This window comes from Stegodyphus dumicola, chromosome 5, assembly GCF_044657685.1.
Source record: "Stegodyphus dumicola isolate Sdum_Otavi_A_Nest chromosome 5, ASM4465768v1".
NCBI lineage: Eukaryota > Metazoa > Arthropoda > Arachnida > Araneae > Eresidae > Stegodyphus > Stegodyphus dumicola.
In genome coordinates, this window is record NC_140772.1 from 191,112,766 (window position 1) to 191,134,704 (window position 21,939).

General features: G+C 30.6%; 1 protein-coding gene across 2 annotated transcripts in view; it reads right to left on the reverse strand.

Annotated features, from left to right (window-relative positions):
* Window positions 1-21,939, reverse strand: part of LOC118193856 (uncharacterized) — a 70,459-nt gene that overhangs the window by 2,577 nt on the left and 45,943 nt on the right. For both annotated transcript variants that reach the window (XM_085817496.1, XM_035365018.2), the window contains exons 3-8: window positions 20,419-20,641; window positions 19,578-19,739; window positions 13,590-13,731; window positions 13,465-13,508; window positions 6,350-6,432; window positions 3,919-4,110 (exon numbers count right to left, since the gene is read on the reverse strand). In XM_085817496.1, the coding sequence (XP_085673622.1) occupies window positions 3,919-4,110; window positions 6,350-6,432; window positions 13,465-13,508; window positions 13,590-13,731; window positions 19,578-19,739; window positions 20,419-20,641 (846 nt within the window). The remainder of the gene's footprint in view (window positions 1-3,918; window positions 4,111-6,349; window positions 6,433-13,464; window positions 13,509-13,589; window positions 13,732-19,577; window positions 19,740-20,418; window positions 20,642-21,939) is intronic.

The following is a 21,939-nucleotide window of genomic DNA, read 5'->3' on the forward strand; positions in this document are numbered from 1 at the left end:
CATCCAGAAAATACCATTACCAATAGTGAAGAAAATAACAGAGAAGTTACTGAAAATGAGAAAATTTTAATTGACAAGTTAGTTGAAATTCTCGAAACAGCAGTTAAGGGACTTCAACAATGTAACTAAACCAGAGATTATTGTCTGTCTACAGAATTAAAGAAAAAGTATTAATACAAAAAAAAAAAAAAAAAAAAAAAAAAAAACGAAGCAACTTACATCGAAAGGAATGTTTAAGGTAAACAAATAAATATTACGCTTTTTTTGTAAATTTTGATATTATTAGATCATAAATATTTCATTATTTTATAAATCACGATTTCATATTTTTAATTTTATAATTTCTACATGCCATCTTACTAGATTTTAAACTGATGATCTAATAATTAGACACAATAACATGCCGAATAAATACTAATTCAGAAGTCAAACAACAAAAATCAGCGTTATACCTACACAAATTTTTGTAGGTATAATGCTGATTTTTGTTGTTTGACTTCTGAATTAGTGATGATCTAATATCCGGAAAAATTCCAAATCCGGAATCGCTGAAACCCCCACGAATCCGGATTTCGGACTTTGTACTGTATTATTCATTTCCATAATAGACAAATAAAATTTTATAAATATTCAGTATCTGGCAGCTACGTATTTTTTTTAGCATAGTCAAAAGTAAAAGCATTTTTATAATATTCAGAAGACGGGGAGAAAAAACTTTTCAAGTAGATTCGCATAGAATTCATATTTTTTATTATTTATAAGGATAAATAAATTTTGTCACTATTATTCAGTATTCAGGAAAGTATATTCACATGGCATAGCTTGCTAACCTTCAAGTATGAAAAACAGGGAGTTTCTGAGAGGTTTTATTGCTGCACAGCAGCACCTCTTCAAAAGAACTTTAAATTGATTTATAAAATGTGATTCAGGTTATTCAATTATTTATCATAGTATTCTGATGTAAAATATAATAATATTTAATAAGATATTATAAATTTTACGTTTTTTGGCTAGACTCATTTTATGGTTTTTGTACACCCTTTACTTCTTTGTACAACGTAAAGGTAGTATTGTAATTAGGAAAAATTTTGAATGTTTCCAGTATTTGAAAGTATCCATGTTGACTATTTTAATGCATGATGTAAGTACGAATAGATAAAGGACTCTATTCCAAAATGGGTTAAAAATGGACTTTTTCAGGACATCTTTATGCACATGTGTTAATCGCATAACTCAAAACGATTAGCCCTAGAACATCAACATTTTGTCTACAGAACTAGTATAATACCTAGTCATGCACCTCCCTATTTTTCACTGCAATTGGCTGCACCAAAAGTATATATCTACATACCCAACCCCAGCTTAAAAGTCCTTATCTGGCCTTTATTTTTGCAATCATCGGTCACAGACACATACATCCAGTTACAGAAGTATTTTAAATGACGAAAATATTCATGTTTCAGCAATTTCAAATTCATAAAATAAATAAATAAATTTTTAAAAAATCTGAAAGCTTTCCGATTTTACATTACGCCCACAGCGGCTTTTTTTAAAGTTTTGTGTGTTACCTTTATTTATTCGCACTTAAACCATAAAATTCAGTTCAACATCAATATTGCAAAATAATTTTAAAATGAGTATATTGTTAGAATTTCCAATACACAATCTCATGTGCTCAAGATTAAAATGGTTTCCCTTCCCATACAATGCTGCCATTGCTTGCTTTGAAATTGTTGAGTTTGTTAAACAAAAATTGTTAAAGTTTTACAAAATATGGAATAAAAAATAGAACAAATTTCAAGTTTGGGCTTCCAGATGCCCATATTTGGGTGGAAATGTACGTTATTCAAAATTTGATGGCTCTAGGTACCGGTGTTTTATCACAATGTGAGAAACAGACATACATTTATGCAGATTCTTCACTATTTAATCTCTTTAAATATAATACAGGGCTCTAATATTTGGTGGCAACAATTTGAAAAGTGAATCAACCTTTATAGTGAATCAACGCAAAATGTCAAAATGAAATTAATAGTCCTTTTGGGCAAATTGCCCCTTTGCACTAATTAGACAAATAACAAAATGTAACTTTTAATGCAGTGTCCTGGTTCCTATACTTATATTTAAGAACGTTTTATATTTGCTATGAAAAAATAAAAAGTTTCTCTCCTTGAACGTCCAAATAGTTTATTTCAAATTTTGCAATTTTGGATGTCATTTTAAACTTGGCATGACAGATCAAATAATCAAACTAGAATAATTCGAGGAAATCAAGTCTAAAAAAAGGACAGCAAAAAATTTGTATAATTTGACAAGCCACACAGGGAGATCATGTTTCTGCATCAGATTTTTTACTGAGAAATTTCTGAGATACGAAGATTTAATTTATCAAAGGACTTTCAAATATAATGAAAAGAAAATTAATAATTAATGTACATACTACTATGAAAATAAACTTAGTAATGTGCCTTACACTGAAGTGAAAATGATGCTAAAATCACTTTCCTTAGTAAAGGCTTAAAAAAAAAAACTGAAAACTTTTAGATTTTATATTATGCCCGAAGCACCTCCCCCCTCCTATGTTTTGAGCGTTACCTTTACTTATTAAATATCATGTTCTTCGCACTTAAACCTTAAAGTTCAATTCAACAGTAATATCACAAAATATTTAAAAGGGCATATCTTTGGAATTTCTGATACAGTCTCACACACTAGAGATAAAAATGTTCCCCCGCCACAGGTACAATGTTGCCATTGCTTACTTTGAAATCATTGAGTTTGTTAATCAAAAATTATTTAATGTTTGACAAAATATGAAGTGGATAATAAAACAAATTACAAACTTGGGCTTCCAGATGCCCATACTCAAATGGAGGACTAAGTTATTCAAAATTTAATGTCTCTAGGTACTGTTGTTTTTTCACAGTGCGAGAAAACACACATTCATGCAGATTCTTCATTATTTAATTTCTTTAAATATAATGCAGGGCTTTAACATTTGGTGGCAACAATTTGAAAAAAGATACGCTGTTTATAGTGAACCGACACAAAATGCCAAGACAAAATTAAGAGCCCTTCTGGACAAATTGCCCCTTTAGACTATATATATATATAAAGGAGATTTAGTGATCTATTGCGAGACAGGCCATGATAATTTACATAATTGCATTGATTTTTCTTCACAGTGTTGAAGTTTAAATGCTAAGCATACTTTATATTATTGGAAAAAGTAAGCTATCAGCTCTTTCTACAACACATATCAAAACTTCAGCTGAAAGTAATGCAGTATATCTAAATCAGAGATAAATGAGCTTTGGGGATTAGATGTGATCACTCATTCATTTTATCTGCTTCATTTCATTAAAACAATATATAATAAGAACACAGTACAAAATCCCAGATCAGGAATCAATGGGACTCTAGCAATTTCATATTTTGGAAATTTCTGGATTTTAAATCATGTTTAATTCTAGTAAGATACTGTGTAGACATGCCAACATCGAAGCTTCATTTATGGTTCAAGTCACATAGAAAAATACTAACCCCCTCCCCAAGGGCAGAAATTACAATTCTGGCCAATATCAATAAAACATCAATGTACTATCATGGCCCATGGTGCCACTCTCTTGCCACCAGGTGTTTGAAAATGACATTCAGAAATCTCAGTTTAAAAACTGCATTTATGGTATACTTGCTTCTTTTAGTTGGGTATTAAATTCTCCATTTCTAAACTAATATGTGAGAAGCATTTTTATTTATTTCTTTCTTGGCTAGTGGTCTGGAAGTCCGAATATTAGATCATTCTGGATAATACTGACTATCTTGTATTTAGACTTTGCATTGTATTGTTCTTCCTATATTCTATGAGGAAAAGATCCATACCATAAAAGAAACCAATATATAAATATGATAACTTACCGATGGTATATCAACAAACTCTGGTTGGATAGTGGTAGAATGAATCCCTTCATTATGGAAAAACTCTTTAACTTTTTCTGCGATCTGCATATAGTCAACAAGATTCCTACACCTGATATGGGCAGATGCAATGATTCTCTCTCCAGCCAGTTGCCATACATGAAATTCGTGTACGGCTAAAACCCCATCAATCTGTATAAAATTCACAAGATCAATTTATTTATATTAGCTCATACTTCTGAAAGCCACAAGTTTACATTTACATAATTTTGAAAGTAGTAAAATGTGTTATATGGGCAGAAATGTCTCATAACTTCATAAACAGAAATGAAATAAATTAATTTAGTTATATTTCATACATTTTATTTGCATACGAGTCTACCCCATTCCCCTATGAAAGCCATGCCCCTGGTATAAGTCATTCAGTATCTTATTTCAAATGACACAAAAATTTTTGGTCCACATACAGATATCGTATGGGAATATAGGAAGAAATTTAACCAATGGCCAATATATATATAATGTAACACTATATACCCATATTTAAATAATATTCCAGACTTTTATCAGTAATAGCCTGATTAATTTTTTGAAATATATGTATCATTAGTAATCCTTAGCCTATTATAGCTAAGTATTTCAGGCTACTGGATGAGAGAAAGGATGCCTTTGCAAAGGTCTTTCTATGGGAAGGAAAAAAAAAAAAAAAAAACTCATATTCATATCCCCAATGGGGGGGGGGAGGACTATATTCAGCCAACCTTTTCACTCAAGACTACTTGTCTGTAACTTTGATTATGAAACTTCTACTGGATCAAGTTATTAACATTAAAATACTTACACAAAATTCACTTTTAATGAATTATAACAACTGTTAATAGTAATTTGTAATTGCTAGCAGCAAAAATTTAAGTGCATCGGTGGATGTGTATCTCAGAATCAAAATAATGAGAGGGGAAAAAAAAAAAAAAAAAAAAAAAAAAAAAACCAAAAGAAAATGTTATCAAATTCTAATGTTTCAACACAATCCTATTTTTTTTAAATTTGCTGCCTAAATTTTGGAAAACTGGTATAGTTTATATAGTTACAAAAGTAAATAATACAACAATCAGATAGTAATAATCTCTAAAAAGTTTTATACAATTAAATTAACATTTTATACTAAATATACAGAAATAAGCATTAGTAAGAAATGAACAGCTTAGTTTCAAAAGGCATTAAGTCAAAAATTAACTAATAAATGGCAGACAGTGTACAGATGTTTTTTTCAATATTTTACGTCTCAAACAGAATTTAATCCTAATTTAATGTTCCTTTTTTTATAGGGATTTAAGTATGTTTTACATCAGATTAGTTTCAGTAAACCTTAACAAATTACCTTTCTGCATTTTCTACACACTTAACTGCAAGTGAGCCCTCCCCCAAACACAAGAATTATAAAAGAATTTAATTATTGACTAGCTATTTCAACTTAAGAAACTGACTGAAACAGGATAAAGAAAAAGAACTTTTCATTTATCCACAAAAAATTAAGAACGTATCTGGGTTTGAAAAGCAAAATTAGTCTTCTATAAATTACTCTGTGAAAAAAAAATCAGGCAGAGCTTGGAGTGTTAATCTGCAGGTATATGACTTTTGGATAATTACATTTCTTTCAACTTACTAAACTAAAATGTAGTCATTTTAGAAGTTTTTGCCAGTTAATGCCACTCTTAGGAAGCAGTTCCTACCATATTGGTTTTAACTATTTTGGCAGAAATCTACCAACCCTCAACCATACACTAAATGTTAACATAAACATATGTGATATTAAAAAAGCAATAGAAATTATAAATGAAGATTTATGGAATGTGAAAGTAACACCATTCTAAAACTGTGAAACTGGATTCTACACTTGTGAAATGACTAAATGCTTCAATTTTTTTTTGATAAAGTATTTGTGCGGCAGAGCATCAATTTTATTTCAAAAAGGATCCTGTCTTGTTTTCTAAATTTCTATATCCCTGTATTGTAAGTTTTTTTTTTTTTTTTAGTTATCTCATTTTGAGTCATTACTCAAAAATTATCAGAAAAAAAAAATACTTTCTGTTTAATTTGGAAAAATCTGGTTAGAAATTTACTTTTGAAAACTAATAAAGAACTCGCAATCTCTTGAAATAATAGCCTGAGTTACTTAACAATTAAAAATTCCTGAATTCTCTTTATTCTCAAATCTATACTATATTATATAAATTAAGTAAATTGAATTGAAAGATGGGATACTAATACCTCTCTTTTAATGCAAATTATCAATTCAAAATTATCCTTTTTTTGAGTGGGGGAGGCACAAATCTGGTTTCTGAATGAAACACTTAAGGTTGCTTTAAAACACATTCTTTTTCAAATAATTTACACAAATATATAATATCATGTTTTTAAAACGATGACTTACCTCTTGAAGTAATTTTTTCTGCAATGAATCAATCTGAATATGAGTTGGAACAGTCTGAAGTAAAATCAAAGCTGATTCTACCACTGTAAAATAAATTGTTATTTATATCTATATGTTTCAGTAATAAATCATTTATGCTACCTTTTACAAATTCTTAAAATTATGAGACCAGATTTAAAAATTACTTAGCTTATAAGTTTAGTGTAATAATATCCATAATAACTTATATCAAAAAGCTTGCTTTTCTACATTAAAAGTCAAGCATTGTTATTAAAAATCATTCACCTCTTAATTTAGATTTCCAGTTGCAATAAAAAATTCAGAAATAAAAAAGGACCACGTAAATTCCTCATATTCTGTTCTGCCTATTCATCCAAATTTAATAATATATTTAATAATATCATAATATAGTATTCTGCCTAAGACATTACTGAAAATCTAAAGAATATTTATTATTTTAACTATTGAATCATCCAAAAAGTTATAAATTTTTATGATCAATGCAAATGAAGCAGAACCAACAAAAGAAAATTTAATTCGATCATTACTTTGTGCTAGGATTTTGCAATCTCTCCAGTAGCTTGATAATTCTGTTTTTTTTTTTTTTTTTTTTTTTTTTTTTTTAATCATTACATTTATTCATAATGAAGTTATCAATATGCTATTCGATAGTCTCCAAAGACGTAAGCTCTAGGCCATTCAAAGAATTTTAAAGTTACCTTAAGAGGTGAAATCTAAGAAAGCAAGGTACAGGAAATATCGGGGAGACATAAAACATCCAAGCCACATTCAGTAAGTCTTGCTGAAATTTATTGAAATGTGGGACTGAGCATTTGTCGTGATGGAAAAACAATACCTCAAAGAGTAGTAAGTTCTGAGTATTTGCCTCTTCGCCTAAAGGAGCTTTTTTTAATGTTTTGTGCATTACCTTTATTTATTAAATATCATTTTCTTTGCACTTAACCATAAAATTATATCCCATAGCAATATCACAAAATATTTAAAAAGAGCATATCTTTAGAATTTCTGATACAGAGTCTCGTATGCTAGAGATAAAATAGCTTTTTTTTTTCATATGGTGTTACCACTGCTCGCTTTGAAATCGTCGAGTTTGTTAATAAAAAATTTGTTAAAAGTTTTACAAAATATGAAATAGATAATAAAACAAATTCCAAATTTGGGCTTCCAGATGCCCATATTCAAGAGCAGGACTGCGTTACTCAAAATTTGAGGTCTCCAGGTACCATAGTTTTTTCACAATTGAAGATACATACATACATTCATGCAGATTCTTCATTATTTAATTTCTTTAAATAACAATGCAAGGCTCTACTATTTGGCGGGGAAAATTTGAAAAGTGAAATGCCGTTTTAGAGTGGATAACGCAAAATGCCAAAACAAAACTAATAGCCCTGGGCAAACTGTCCCTTTGGGCTAAGAAAGAAAGAAAAAGAAAAAACAGAGGGAAAACGTGCAAAATTAATTTTATAGAGATACCTGATGCACATTCTGAGACAATTATATGGAAAAAAACTCTTAGCATGAAAAAATTGAAAAAGATATTTTTATTTAATTACATGGCTATTTCGCTTTTGCTAAGAATTGTTTCACTTCTTTAGTAAATTATGCTGTATAGCATTTATTACCTTGTTTATTTTTCAGATTCAAAATATTATATAATAAGTCACTAAAATAAAAATGTTTTATTTTAATGCTAATTTTTAAAATATAATTTCAATATACTACCATTATTTTAATGAAATCTATCACTGTTATAATGTTTTTAAAAACTCAACCGAGAATTCCCAGATCTCTGAAGTAAAAATTTTCTATAGAAAGTGATTTTAAAATCACTAAATTTAGAATCATTTAATAAAAGAATTCTCATCTCCAAAGGTGAAAAGTTACTCAAGAGCTCTTCAGTCGCCAAATTTAGAGACGTTTAATAAACGAATTTACATCCCCAAAAGTGAAGAGTTCTTTAAGAGCTCTAATATTATAGTATTCTAAAAAAATCTTAGAATAATTCACAAATCTCATAATTAAAAATTGACCTTAAACTCGGAAAAAATGTTGATAAGTCGCCAAATTCAGAACCATTTAATAAAATAAGTTACATCTGCAAAAGTAAAAAGTTTAAGAACTCTTCATGAGAAAAAATGAAATAATTTAGAAATGCTTATCTTTTATTTCTTGCCCAGAATATCTAATATCGCACCATTTACATTAGAAACAGGAACAAATTATAACCCATGAACCCATTCAAAAGACAATCATATTTGTCAGTGAATCGCCGAAAATATTCCTTCAAAATGCTTATTCTTACTCAAAATGATAACTGTAAAAACAGACAGAAATTTTAAATGATTAAAATTTAAGGCCTTTTCCGATTTTGGTTGAAATTAAGGACTTTTAATGTCCCAAAAATCAATTTAAAAAAACCTAAGGACTTTTAAGAACTCTTCAGGATCGTACGAACTCTGTGCGCCAAATCATAGAAGTAGTCTGACTCAGGGATAAATAGAAGAGCTAGGTCATTTCTTTGTTTGACTCCTCATGGAGGGGATTAACTGGAAGTAATCTGACGTGTCTGTGTTGCACCTGCTCTGATTTCGCGCGTTTAAAACTGTAGTTTCATTCAGTTGCAAGACAATTTTCTGGAGGTTGCATATCCCAAATTAATTTTAATCATACATATTTGTTTTCTAATAATGCAAATATTTAATAATTTGTGTATATATATATATATAGTTTTAGTCAGTTTTCCTTTTAAATTCTATATTTAAAGTATCCTTTATGTAATGTGGCTTCTTGTGCTGTAGCAACGTGCCATAACACTTATAGAAATACGAAAGGAAGAGATATTGTATTTCATGCTTTCCCAAAGGATAATTTGCTTTTGTTGAAAGAATGGATACATAAATGTCGAAGGCAGGATTCTATTAATGTGAAAAACGCAAGAATTTGCGGTGAACATTTTCTATGCAGTTGATTATGAGGATGACATGAGAAATCACTTACTTAGATTGCCGCAAAAGAAACTGTTGAAATGCAATACTGTGCCGAAAGTAAATTTATCGTGTGCAATAAACGAATTAACACCAAGAAATCGGTGACATTTGAAAAGAAAACTAATGCAGAGTGCTTTTGAAAGACTACACGAATTAAGCCCAAAGAAAAGTTGTTTTGAGGCCGAAAACGAAACTGAATAAATCTAATGTGAATGATTTTGAAATAAAACTCACAAGTGACAATGCCCTAAGTGACAATATCCCTGAATGACCTAAGTGTAAACAAGAATGTATTGATAATTTGAAGAACAAAATAAAATCCTTAGAAAATTGTAATAAAATATTGAAAAATAGAGAACAGAAAAATTTTAGAATGTTTGCTCAGCGACAAAGAAGGTGGACATCTAGAAAGAAATTTGTATCGGAAATGCAGAAATTAAAATCCCAAACAACGAAATTTGGAAAAAACAGCACAGATCGGAGAATTTGGAAAAACGTCTAAAGCATATTTTTACAAAGATGCAGATTAACGCATTGCTAGAAAAGAAGGAAAAATCAGGTGGACTAGTGAAGATATTTCACATTGCCTTGTCATAAGAGCTCTGTAGAATATGTTTCTTAAATAGAAATGCATGTTTTTTCCCAAAGAAAAGCAACCCAAAAGGCAAAAAAGTAGATTGCTTCAAATGTGGTAGCCAATAAATAATATTTCAACAACTTGTAGTTGCATTGTGACTGTACAAATAAGCATATATAATATGTTTTGATTTGAAATATTTCTAGATGGCATTTTAGAAGTTAATAGCGTAAAGCATATTTCAAATGAGAACTAATTTTGTTAAGTTATTGTTAAAGTTATTTTTATTGTGTTCTGTGTTATTGATTAAATTTTGTGCTAGCTTAGCATTCTAGATAAAATATAATAGTATAACATTAAAGTAATTGGCATAAGAAAACCTGCCTCCTTAATCCCCACTTTAGAAAAATTAAATAATTTTTTTTAGGTACTGTGAGTAAAGTTGTTTTGTCTAAATTAAGATAGCAATCTTAATGCATTTTTACAAAATTATTAAAAAAATATATGTTATTATATTGAATACGGAGAAAAATATGCCAATGTAAAATTTACAATTAGGCTGAAACTCAAACTTCTACTAGAAGCTGAAATTTTGAAATTAGGCTGAAACTCAAACTACTACTAAAAAACTAGCAGAAATTTTGAAAACTATGCCAATTTAAGGTTGTTTTTTGATTAATTTTAAATAGCTGTTACTATAATTATCTTAGAAGCAGTAGTACAGTTCTCTTAGTTAACATGCAGATAAAGAAATGATTAGAAATAAACAGGCATTTAAAGAAAAAAAGACCCTTCAAATTAAAAAAAAAAAAAAAAGGAACTTTATGCTAAGAGTAGCGCATTTTATCTGTTACTTTAAAATTGAGTAAGTACTATTAAATTTTTTAATGTTCAGTGTAAAATGCATACTGCAGCAACATTGTCTTTTCTAAATCATAACTATCTTTCACACACAGCTCAATTTAAACGCTGGTTCTTCAGATTTAAAACGCTAGTTTCTATGTTGTCAAGTTGCATCTCCATGCTCAGTGTCATCATGGCTACGTCATCACTCCCCACTGCCTGTTTCAGGAGGAAAAGCTCTATGAGCTAGCCCTTCTCTTTTAAGTCCTGAGTCTGACTGGCACTTATTCCCTTTTTAAAAAATAAAAGAGCATAATATGACAAAAATGAACTTATAGGTTCTCCATGCTTACCAATGAACTGGGGGGGGGGGGATAAATAATAATAATATACATATATTATGCAATAGCATTTACTAGAATTATGCAATGTAATCAGAAAAAACTGAATTTACACATCTGCTTCAACAAAGGTCACTCTTTATCAGCAGTTAAAAAAAAGAGAGAGAGAGAGGAAAGCACTTTGACTTGGAAAACTGCAGGGCTTTGATTGACCCAAACATAAGTAACACAAACACTATCCAATACTGATCTTAGAATTTATGAAGCTTTTTTCGCTACAGAAACTAGACCCAAAACATTTGTAATCATGCTAAAGGAGTAAAACTTTTCCTTTCATTTTTTAACTGTTTTAGAAATTTTATAGTTCTTCTACATTAAATACTCACTCATAGAACTAAAATAGTTTACATACAAAATTAAAATAATGGCAATACAACAAACAGTAATGGCAGTTTCTTTTCTGAAATTTGTTTAAATACTGTAAACTTGATTTAAGTAAAATCTCAACAACTGTTTTTACATTTTGAGCCTTAAAGCATAAAATCAATAAAAAAAATCTTTTTTTAATTAAAAATTATTTTAAAGTGATATTTTTGCTGTGTGTATACTTAAACTATACAGAGAGCTGGATAATTAAAAAACGCAAATAAAATTTAGTATTTTATAAAGCACACTATGTTTAAAATTGAAGTAAAATATACTCATGTCCAAAATTATCTTTACATACCCAAAAATGATGATATTCAATGAAATATTGAATCAATGTGATCCGTATTTGCAGAGAATGTGTGAAAACCAAGCCTAATTAGCATTATCCAATCAAAAGTAATCAAACGGTTTGTGATATGCAAATCTAGGCGTTACGTCATCCAAGGGTGAATCGAGCGCTTTGCGCAAACTGAATATTTGAGTGAATTTCTGCAACATACCGTTTGATTTCAGTGTGTAGGGACTCCAAGCGGTTTGTTATGGCTTCGAAGTATCATTTGGAAGAATCTGTAAAGTGGCGAATTATCGGCCGTTTAGAAGCAGGGCAGTCAATCATGGAAACAGCCACATGTCTGAATATTTCAAGACAGACAGTCTCTAAGCTACGGAAACTGTTTCAAAATGATGGAAGTGTTGTAAGGAGGCCTGGACAAGGTCGGAAACGAATGACAACTGCTTCTGAAGATCGATATCTGGCATTAACTGCCCGTCGTAACAGAAAGGCTACTGCTCGCCAGTTAAGTTCAGAGCTTGCAGCCGCCACTGGAACTGTTGCATCACGGCAAACAATATACAGAAGGCTTAATGAAAAAGGTCTTTATGCCAGAAAGCCAAGGGTATGTGTTTTACTGTCTTCACAGAAAAAGAGGAATCGCTTTAATTGGTGTAAAGAACATCAAAACTGGACTGAACATCAATGGTCCCATGTTCTCTTTACTGATGAGTCGCGGTTTAGTTTAACTGGTGATTCTAAACGTGTTTACATCTGGAGGGAGTCAGGAACACGAAATGATCCCTCGAACATTGTGGAACGTGACCATTTCGGTAGTGGAGGTGTGATGGTATGGGGTGGAATAATGATCGATGGACGTACGCCCCTACACGTGTTCAGCAGCGGATCTGTGACAGGCTGGATATATCGAGATAAGGTCTTAGATCCTTATGTAAGACTTTTCAGGGGTGCATATGGACCTGACGTTTTGTTTATGGATGATAATGCCCGTCCACATCGAGCAAACCTCGTTGATGAATTCCTTGAAAGTGAAAACATTAAGCGAATACCTTGGCCACCAAACTCTCCTGACCTTAACTCGATAGAGAACTTATGGGACTACCTTGGAAGAGCAATTGCACGTATACATCCTCCTCCTAGAGATGTAAATGCTCTGAAGACAGCATTGCTGGAAGAGTGGAGATTAATTCCCCAAACTGTGGTTAACAACGTTGTTTCCAGTCTTAAAACACGTTGTGATATGTGTGTACAAGTCAGGGGAGATCATATTCCATATTAAATTCGTAAGACTTAATTATTTTTCTGAATCATTCCTTTTTTTCTTAACTCTCTTTGTCACACTTTATTACTATTTTTATTGTTTCATGCTACAATTTTATATCATATGAGGTTATCTTCAATTTTTTCTTTTGCATTTATGTGTCACCATGTTATGTATGATTCCACGAAAATTCATTAAATTATAAGTCATAGTCTCTGAGAAATTCGTGAATTTATGCATGTAAACATATTTTTGGACATGAGTGTATTTCCTCAATTTAACAATAACTTCTAGTAAAAAAAAAATTAGGATTTGAATGTATTCACACATTTTTAATAAATCATAAGCAAAAAATACTTACACAAAGGCCAAGTTGACTTCATGATGAGACAAACCATTATAATACTAAAACAAAAAAAATTAAGTATTAGTTGAAAATTTTACATGATAAATAAACTGTTTATACATTATTTTACAGAAAAGTACCTTAAAGCTGGGTCAACATAAAATCGGTACTCCCATTCTGTCAACCAAATAATGAGAGCACTAATGATAACGATCACTGATCCAAGTGCATCTGCCAGCACATGAAGAAACACTCCTCGCATATTCATCTGACTACCTGATGCTGTAAAACAAAGGAAAAATTTACTTAAGTAAAGCCTTTAAAAAATATACTATGTTTAAAATTCATTTTACTGCACTTTGTTAAATGAAAAACATAATTTTGTTTAGAACTATTCTGAACCAGATAACTGTATAAGTTATGAAAAAATATAATATTTAACTAACATTTTTCGGTATTTAATCATGAACTTATCAAGAAGGAGAAAATACTATTTCTTCACTTCTAAAGCATCAATTGTGAGATATGCGTCTTAATCCCCTGAGAATGGCATGACTAGCTTTATCTGGTCATATGATTTTTTCTCATTTAATGTACACTACCTTATTTAAATTATTTTGTTATTTTTTTAAATGAAAACCGACTAAAATTATTAATTATGCATATTAGCAAAAAAATGCTGATTAAATACAGTTCTTTACACAGACCCAAAAAGCCATACCAGTCATCAAAATGTCATTAGAAAGGAGGAAGGGGGGAACTCTCTTTCTATAAAAATCAAATGGAGAAAAAAATTGCTAAAATGTATCTAACAAACTTTTTTTTTATTACAATATAACTATTTATTAATAGCAACAGCATCTTTCTATCAGTAGAACATTATTCATCATTATTTTTAAACATAAGAAATTTCAGTACTATTCGGTTTTGAGGGCCGTAAAAAATCGCCAAACTACTGTTGATGCCAGTGCTGCCAAAAATAATTGCTGCAATCCTAACGCAAGAAAGGAAGTACGAGGGCCATCCAGGAAGTAGATTACGTTTCCTTCTGTGTCCGCTAGGGGCGGGGCTAGCACGGCCATCTTGGGGTCAGAGCGTTGCGCAGCTCAGTCTGCATCTAGCCGTGCTAGTGAGAGGTTCGTGCTGTGCTCCGTTCAGATACTGTGACGGTTTGAAATGTCTGCGTTAATTGAAAATCCCGCGAGCTGCGAGGTGCGCTCAGTAATAAGGTTTCTGACTGCAAAAAACTGTAAACCGATAGAAATCTATCGGCAGCTTCGTGAAGTGTATGGGGACAACATTATCACTGAAGGTGGAGTGCGTCAGTGGGTCATAAGATTTCAAAATGGCCGAACCAATGTTCACGACGAAGATCGAAGTGGGAGACCCAGCATAGTGACCGCCGAACTTCTCGAAAAAGTCGATGCTAAAGTCCGTGAAAATCGAAATTTCACAATAACGGAACTTTCTTTGAGTTTTCCACAAATTTCGCGAAGTTTGTTGCACGAAATCATCAGCGAAAAGCTTGGTTACCACAAGTTTTGTGCAAGATGGAAGGCAAGAAGAGGTAACGAAGTGGTTGAAGGCGCAGGCGGCCGAATTTTTCGACGAAGGAATTTCCAAGCTCGTACATCGCTACGATAAATGCCTTAATTTGTATGGTGACTATGTAGAAAAGTAGTATTTGAGTGTGGCTTTCATCTGTATATAATAAAATTTGTTTCCTATACTTTGTTTATTTTTTTATTCCAAAACGTAATCTACTTTCTGGATAGCCCTCGTATAATAGTTAATAACTATCTAAGATTGATGTTTTAATTTAGCTGAAAAGTTAATTTCATATAATACTTTTTTATAATTATAATTTATATAAAAAAGTCTAAACATGACTGAATGGAAGCATAAGAGTAAATAACCATTTCAGATTATTATTATAATTTATATAAAAATTGCTAAACATAACTGCATGGATGCCTGCATTGCTATTTCGCTATCGAGTTATCGCTAAAGCATAATTTCATTTCGTTGGTTGTTCAAACATAATTTTCTATGATGCCTTTTCTTTGAAAATATTCTCGGTACAGTGCAGAATCGCCCGCTTATTTATTTGCCGCTTTTTACAAGGTAAAAACATTTGGATTTTTGTCAATTTTCTATTACATTTTAAGTGAAAATAGGTTGATGTGTACAGTCAAGGGAGTGCACAGTGCCATTTTTGTGCAATTCTGGGAATTTTTTTTAAGTGAAAATAGGTCGATGTGTACATGGATACCGAGTATGTGCAATTCTAAAAAAGCGTCAAGCAGTGGGTAATTCTGTACTTTACCCAAAATTCTATTGCAGAATTTTCATCATGGGCATTTCCCAAATTGTTAAATCCATAGGATATCAAACAAGGATTTAAAAATTAAGCTAGTATTTCAATGGCGTCTTCAGAAATATAGAACTATATAAACTTACGCAATCTGAAATCAGTGCATAGGCTAGATTTGGTGCTCTGTTAAATGGGCACGTTTGCTAGATTTGGCACTTTTGTGCATAAATTTTCGCTGCAATTTTTTTTACGGTCCTCAAAATGGAATAGTACCGAAATTTCTAATTATGAAAACTGTGATAAAATATCCCTAAAGAGAACTGGAAGACTGTTGTAACAGGGTTCGTACGCTTTTCTGCACATGGAAATTAAGTACTTTTAAGGACCATTAATGAAAAAATTAAGGACCTATGAGCAAATGAGAACTGAACAAATTCAATTAAAAATACTATCTGTGCCTGAACTTCACTTTTGTAATACCGTCTTAAACATGAAAGTAGGATGCATTACTATTAAACATAACTTAATTAACATAATTATTAATAAGTTATAGAATAAAATAAAACTTTATGAAATTTATCAAGTAGCATTAAATATTTTACACTTATAATAGTTGGACATATTAGAAAGTTATTAGGATTGTTGTTTTACTTCTAAATTAATAGTTAGCTTTATGTTGATATTTTTATGTCTCATTTTGGACAGGAACTAATGCAGCAAGTATGTGGAGAACAGAAACACACTCTGTCTTACACTCCATACACCTCAGTTTAAAAACTATCTAAGCGAATTGCATTCTGGTGAGAAAACAGAAATGGGAAATTATAGTAAAGGCTGAAATTATAAACAACTGGGTAATTTACATAATAATACCTGTACATACTAATAGCAGTACATATCTTTGAAGAATCTTTCTTCAGCATGTTTCCTTTTCATTTTAGAATTTAAATTAAAGATTTCTGTTATTCTAAAAACACTAAATTTAGAAAGCATAGAAAAAGCTGCTAATTTTATATCTTTAGTAATATGAACATTCAGAAGCAATATGAAATATATATGGTAAGGGCTGGTTACAGAGACGGTGTGGCAGAATTTTTAGAATTTAGTGACACACCAAGCAACAAAATCTAGAAATGGTAAAACTTTTAGAATTTAGAGTAGGCATTGGAAGCAGAATTTAGGATTCGCAGAGATTGCATCAGGTGGGAAAATGCCTAGTGCCAGCCCAGTGTATGATGCATTCAGACATATAATATGAATCATTTAAATTGTCAGTTTTCAATTTCTTTACTAAAAAAAAAAAAATCTCTTTCTACAATGCCTGCCCAAGTGATATTAGAAGCATTTTTGATATTTTCCATGCTTGTGTCTAGTGAAAATTAGAGAAAATAAAGGGAAGATAAGCATGTTAAGAAAAAGATTCTAGTATCAGAAGTAAAACATTCAAATATTATGTTTTCTTTGTTCTTCCAGACCTTCTCCAAAAAGTAAGAATTAGTTCTACTGAGGTGTATGAGTTTACCTGATAAGTTAAGTGTACTGAGCACTAATTTAGAATGAGCACAGTCTGGTAAAGCCTATAATATATACATACATGAAAAATATCTACACAATTATTGAAAATAAACGGGAATGAGACTAAAATGCGACAGCAAAAAATTCGCACAGGTCTAAGTAAAGATGAGTCAAGCTACTAATAAAATTCACTCCTAAAAACTACTCCCAAAAAATTCGAGATGCCAATATTAGGGCTTTCATAACACAAAACACACCTCACCCCTCAATACTGCTTTGTTTGAATTCATTCCCCCCAAAAACAATGGAAACAGAAAACGTAAACAACGGATGTTCTCTCCTAAGCACAGATGTTCTGATTCGTAACAGCATGAAATAGCTAAAGGCGCAGTGTTCCCGCTAATGGAACATCCGGTTTTATTCAATGATTCTGCGTATGGGTTTTGTATGAGAGATTACAAATAATTTGGAGTACAGCCAGCAAAGTTATGCCTAATTTTTTTTTCCAAATAAAATTTTTTATATCATTAAAGAAAAGAAAATTACTTAAAAAAGTGAATTTTAATAACACATATTAAATCAAAATTCTGTGTCTTCTTGTGATATGCTGCTTTCTATTGTTTAAAAAGAAAAGTTCAAAGTATATTATAAAGGCATTTTTATCTATTTACGGTTGAATTTAAAGGTTTCAGAAGCGATTCAGTTTGGGTGTTCCATGTAGTGGAACACTGAGCCACAAAGAGTTAATTGAATTTGCCATATCTTTATTAATATCTCTTTTTTTACTAAACTTTTTTTATTTTTCCTTTCAAATTTCAAAATTTAGGTTCATTCCAAATAAAATTCACCCCTTTTTTGTGTTTTACTTTTAAAATTTCTATTTTAAAATAATTTTTATAATTTTTTTTGGAAAAAAATTTTGGATTATAATCTATAAAAATTTTAGCATCATCATAAAATAGATGGATTTCTAAGCATGCCTGCAAAAAATTAAGAGTTTTTTATTCAAAATTTCTGAAGATATACATATATTTACATACTGGCACATTTTGAAATTTGGTGTATTTGTTGAAAGTGATAACATCAAATGTGGTTTAGGCACTTTGTTAAAATTATTTGAAAGTTGGAACGATGTGACCTTTTCCCCCACTTATGCACGATGTAAAAAGGGAAACAAAAATAGGTTGCCATATATTAGGAAATTCACCAAGTGAATTATTCTTCACGCAAACTGAAAAGAATACACCATGATAAAGATTGAAATTTCTCTGTAAATTACAAACCACATTTTACAAAATTTAATTTTTAGGCATAATTTGAGCAATAGAATCGAAATATGGAAAAAAAATTGGTATGTTATTTCAGAAAAAGTCAGATTTTGTGTCAAAATGCTTATATCAGAACAATGCTACATATAAATCTAATACATGTCCTAAGTCGTGCGTTCAAGATATGAAAAATTCAATTGAATTTCGTCCATCAGCCCAGCAGAACAGGATATATAGAGCTGCCCCCATTTTTTTTTTTCATTGCACATACAGAGTGTGACCGCCGTTCAATATCGATAACTGAAAGATCGGTGCCTGTCCCCTAGACCAGTGTTTCTCAACCGCCGGCCCGAGAAATATCCAGCTATCTGTCCAAAATCCAAAGTATCATCAGGTGACAACTGATATTACAACATTTATGTGAAAAAATTGTGCCAATGAATCAAATTATTAAACTTAACGGTCCACGAGAACGTACTGAAATATTTTACCGGTCCTTGGAGTAAATCCAGTTGAAAACATTGCCTTACTGAAATAAACAAAAGTTGGTCACAGGCGATACCCATGGCTCTCAGCATGCCAACAGGACAGAAAAGATGAGAAGAATGCAGTTTCCAATATGAAACTATAGTTAAAATTTAATTAGTTGTGAAATTCCAATTGATTAAGAATGCAACAGTTTCACTTTATCCCTACTGGCTAATTTAGGTTTCAGTTCATAAATTTTAATATTATTGTTGGCTGACGCATTATACCTGCATCATTTGCATTGTATAAGAAATAGTATGCAAATGGTTAATTTTGAAGTGATACAGTTAAGAGGGATTTATTATTAGCACGTTACTATTTTTACGACAGAAATGGAAAATAACCATATTAAACAGAATTTAAATAGCTACTACAATTTGAAGTTAGGATTTTTTTTACACATATTTATTTTGGCAAATATATATAAATTTTCTGATTCACATCACAATTTTAGAAAATACTGTATTAGATACTTTGATAAAATTCAACAAAAACTAATTTACCCATTTGTCGATTCCCATGTGCATCTGGCACTGTATTTGGAAGGTTGTCAGACAATCTATAATTCTCATGATTTTCATTGATATCTTCTTCAGCAAGAACTTCTTCTATCGTTGGTAAACTACGATGATGAGCACGTCTATGACTATGCCCATGACCATGCTCTATAAAAAACAGAAGAAACACATATTAATCCAATAAACCACACATTATTTTGATCTTCTACAAAAATTTGATTTCACTGTTAAAATACTTTTTCACGTTGCATCATCCTGTCAGAGTTCAGTGACTGAGGCACCAATTGCGAAAGGGTTAATTAATACATAGTGCCCTCAAAGGAACAAATATATATTACCTATTTACGGATGCATTCCCAATTAGGAATACTTAATCTTCTGGCTGTTGAAAAACTTCTCATCCAGATATTTCTACATATTCTTTTTGTTTTGTTTTTGATTTGAAAAGCAAAACTTTGTCATATCTAGATTCAATTCCAATATTTCCCTCAAATGTAAATGCTTAAGATAAAAACTGAGAAATCTCTTGTTTGTACTTCATGCAGAAATTTCTTGATTAAGATCATTTGGTTAGAAAACATACAACTTCTTTCAACAACAGCAATGAATTTGCTGTAACTTACAATGACCTGAATAATTAACAGTAATATTTAAAAAATTATATTGAGATCAAAATCAATTTAAGAAAAAAAAAGAGAGAGAGAGATTTTATATTCCCATCAAACTTACCATTAAATGAGCAAAAATATAATAATTTTTAAAAATTTACATTTTAATTAAATTGCAGTACTTTTGTATTTTGTGGAAAAAAATACATTAAACTTACCATGAAAAAGGAAGAGACCAACAACATTAACCAATAAACCAGCACATCCTACATATAAAATAAGCTTTGGATTGTGGATTTCATCTACATCATACAAACGCTTTAGTGCTTCAATGAAAATAGAAAAACATAATGCTACTAAAAACACTGCATTCACTAAAGCTCCTAAAACTTCTGCTCTAGCCCATCCAAATGTATTTTTTGACCATTTCTTAGGTGACATCTGGAAGAAAAGTAAAACTTATATTGAAACAAATATAGCTTATCTAACAAGTCTGAAACAGATAAATTAACAGTTGTTACAGTGGGCCAAAACAATATTTGGCGATTTTAGATTTGCGCCAAGATCTTGGCTATAATTTTACGAGCTCCTGAAGTGCGAATGTAAAAATAAACAACATATTAATAACAATACTCATATGCTGTTTCCTAAAAATATTTTTAAGAATCATTATCTTCATCCTTATTGTTATTATTTAGTAACATGTAATTTTTCCATTCAATTGCAGCATTTTCACTCATATTCATGGACATCATCTCCTCTGCCCAAGAATACAGAAATCTACTACCAGTGAGGAACAATATTCTGAAACCACTGAACCAATTTACAACATGAAAGACTGTTAACATAATATTCACACACACACAAAAAAAAGCAATGAACATATTTTTAAATAAACAATGCAAATTAAAAAACTTCATTAAAGTTAATAATATACTAAATAATAATAAATTAATAATACGTGGTGAGAGCAAAAAAAAAAAATGCAACACGGTATTACAATTACAGTAATATACAATTACAGTCAGTATAAGAACACACAGCCAGTGCTCACAAAAATTCCTACATTTTAAAGAATATATTCTCTTTATGTAACCTTTAAATAACAGTATGTTGTTATGAAAGAACCATGTTACATCTATTTCAGAATTTTTTAAAAATAATTTTAATTTGTCAATTTTAATTAATATTTTTAATTTGTCAATATTTGTTGTGGAACTGTACTTGAATAATCAGAAGCATAATCACGGTCAAAGAATACTTCTTTGCTTGAACATTTCTGATGTTTTCCCCAAACTGCACATAATAGAATTGCAATTTTTATTTTTTCAGTTCCATTAAAGTTTTGCTTGGTTTTTTTTCCACTGTTTTAGCAAAAAACCAACCCTGCTACCAAATAAACAGTGGTAACTTATTGCAAAATAATTTGTTGGACTTTCATTTACCATATAATCACTTCTTTAATAATCAGTTTAATATAAGAGTTTTGCACAGAGCATTATAATAGATATATATAACTTCAGGTTTCATTGAAATAAATAATTATGTATCATCTTTTACACCAAGTTTGCAATAAAATATTTTTTTGTGTTCAAATGGTCTATTTTAATATGTGATCTCCAATAGTTCATGTTAAGCCATCACCATTCAGTCAGATTTATGGCAGAAAATTATAACAACCGTATGAATATTTATACATACAAGAATACTTTGCATACTGCAGGAAAATGGTTCTGCAA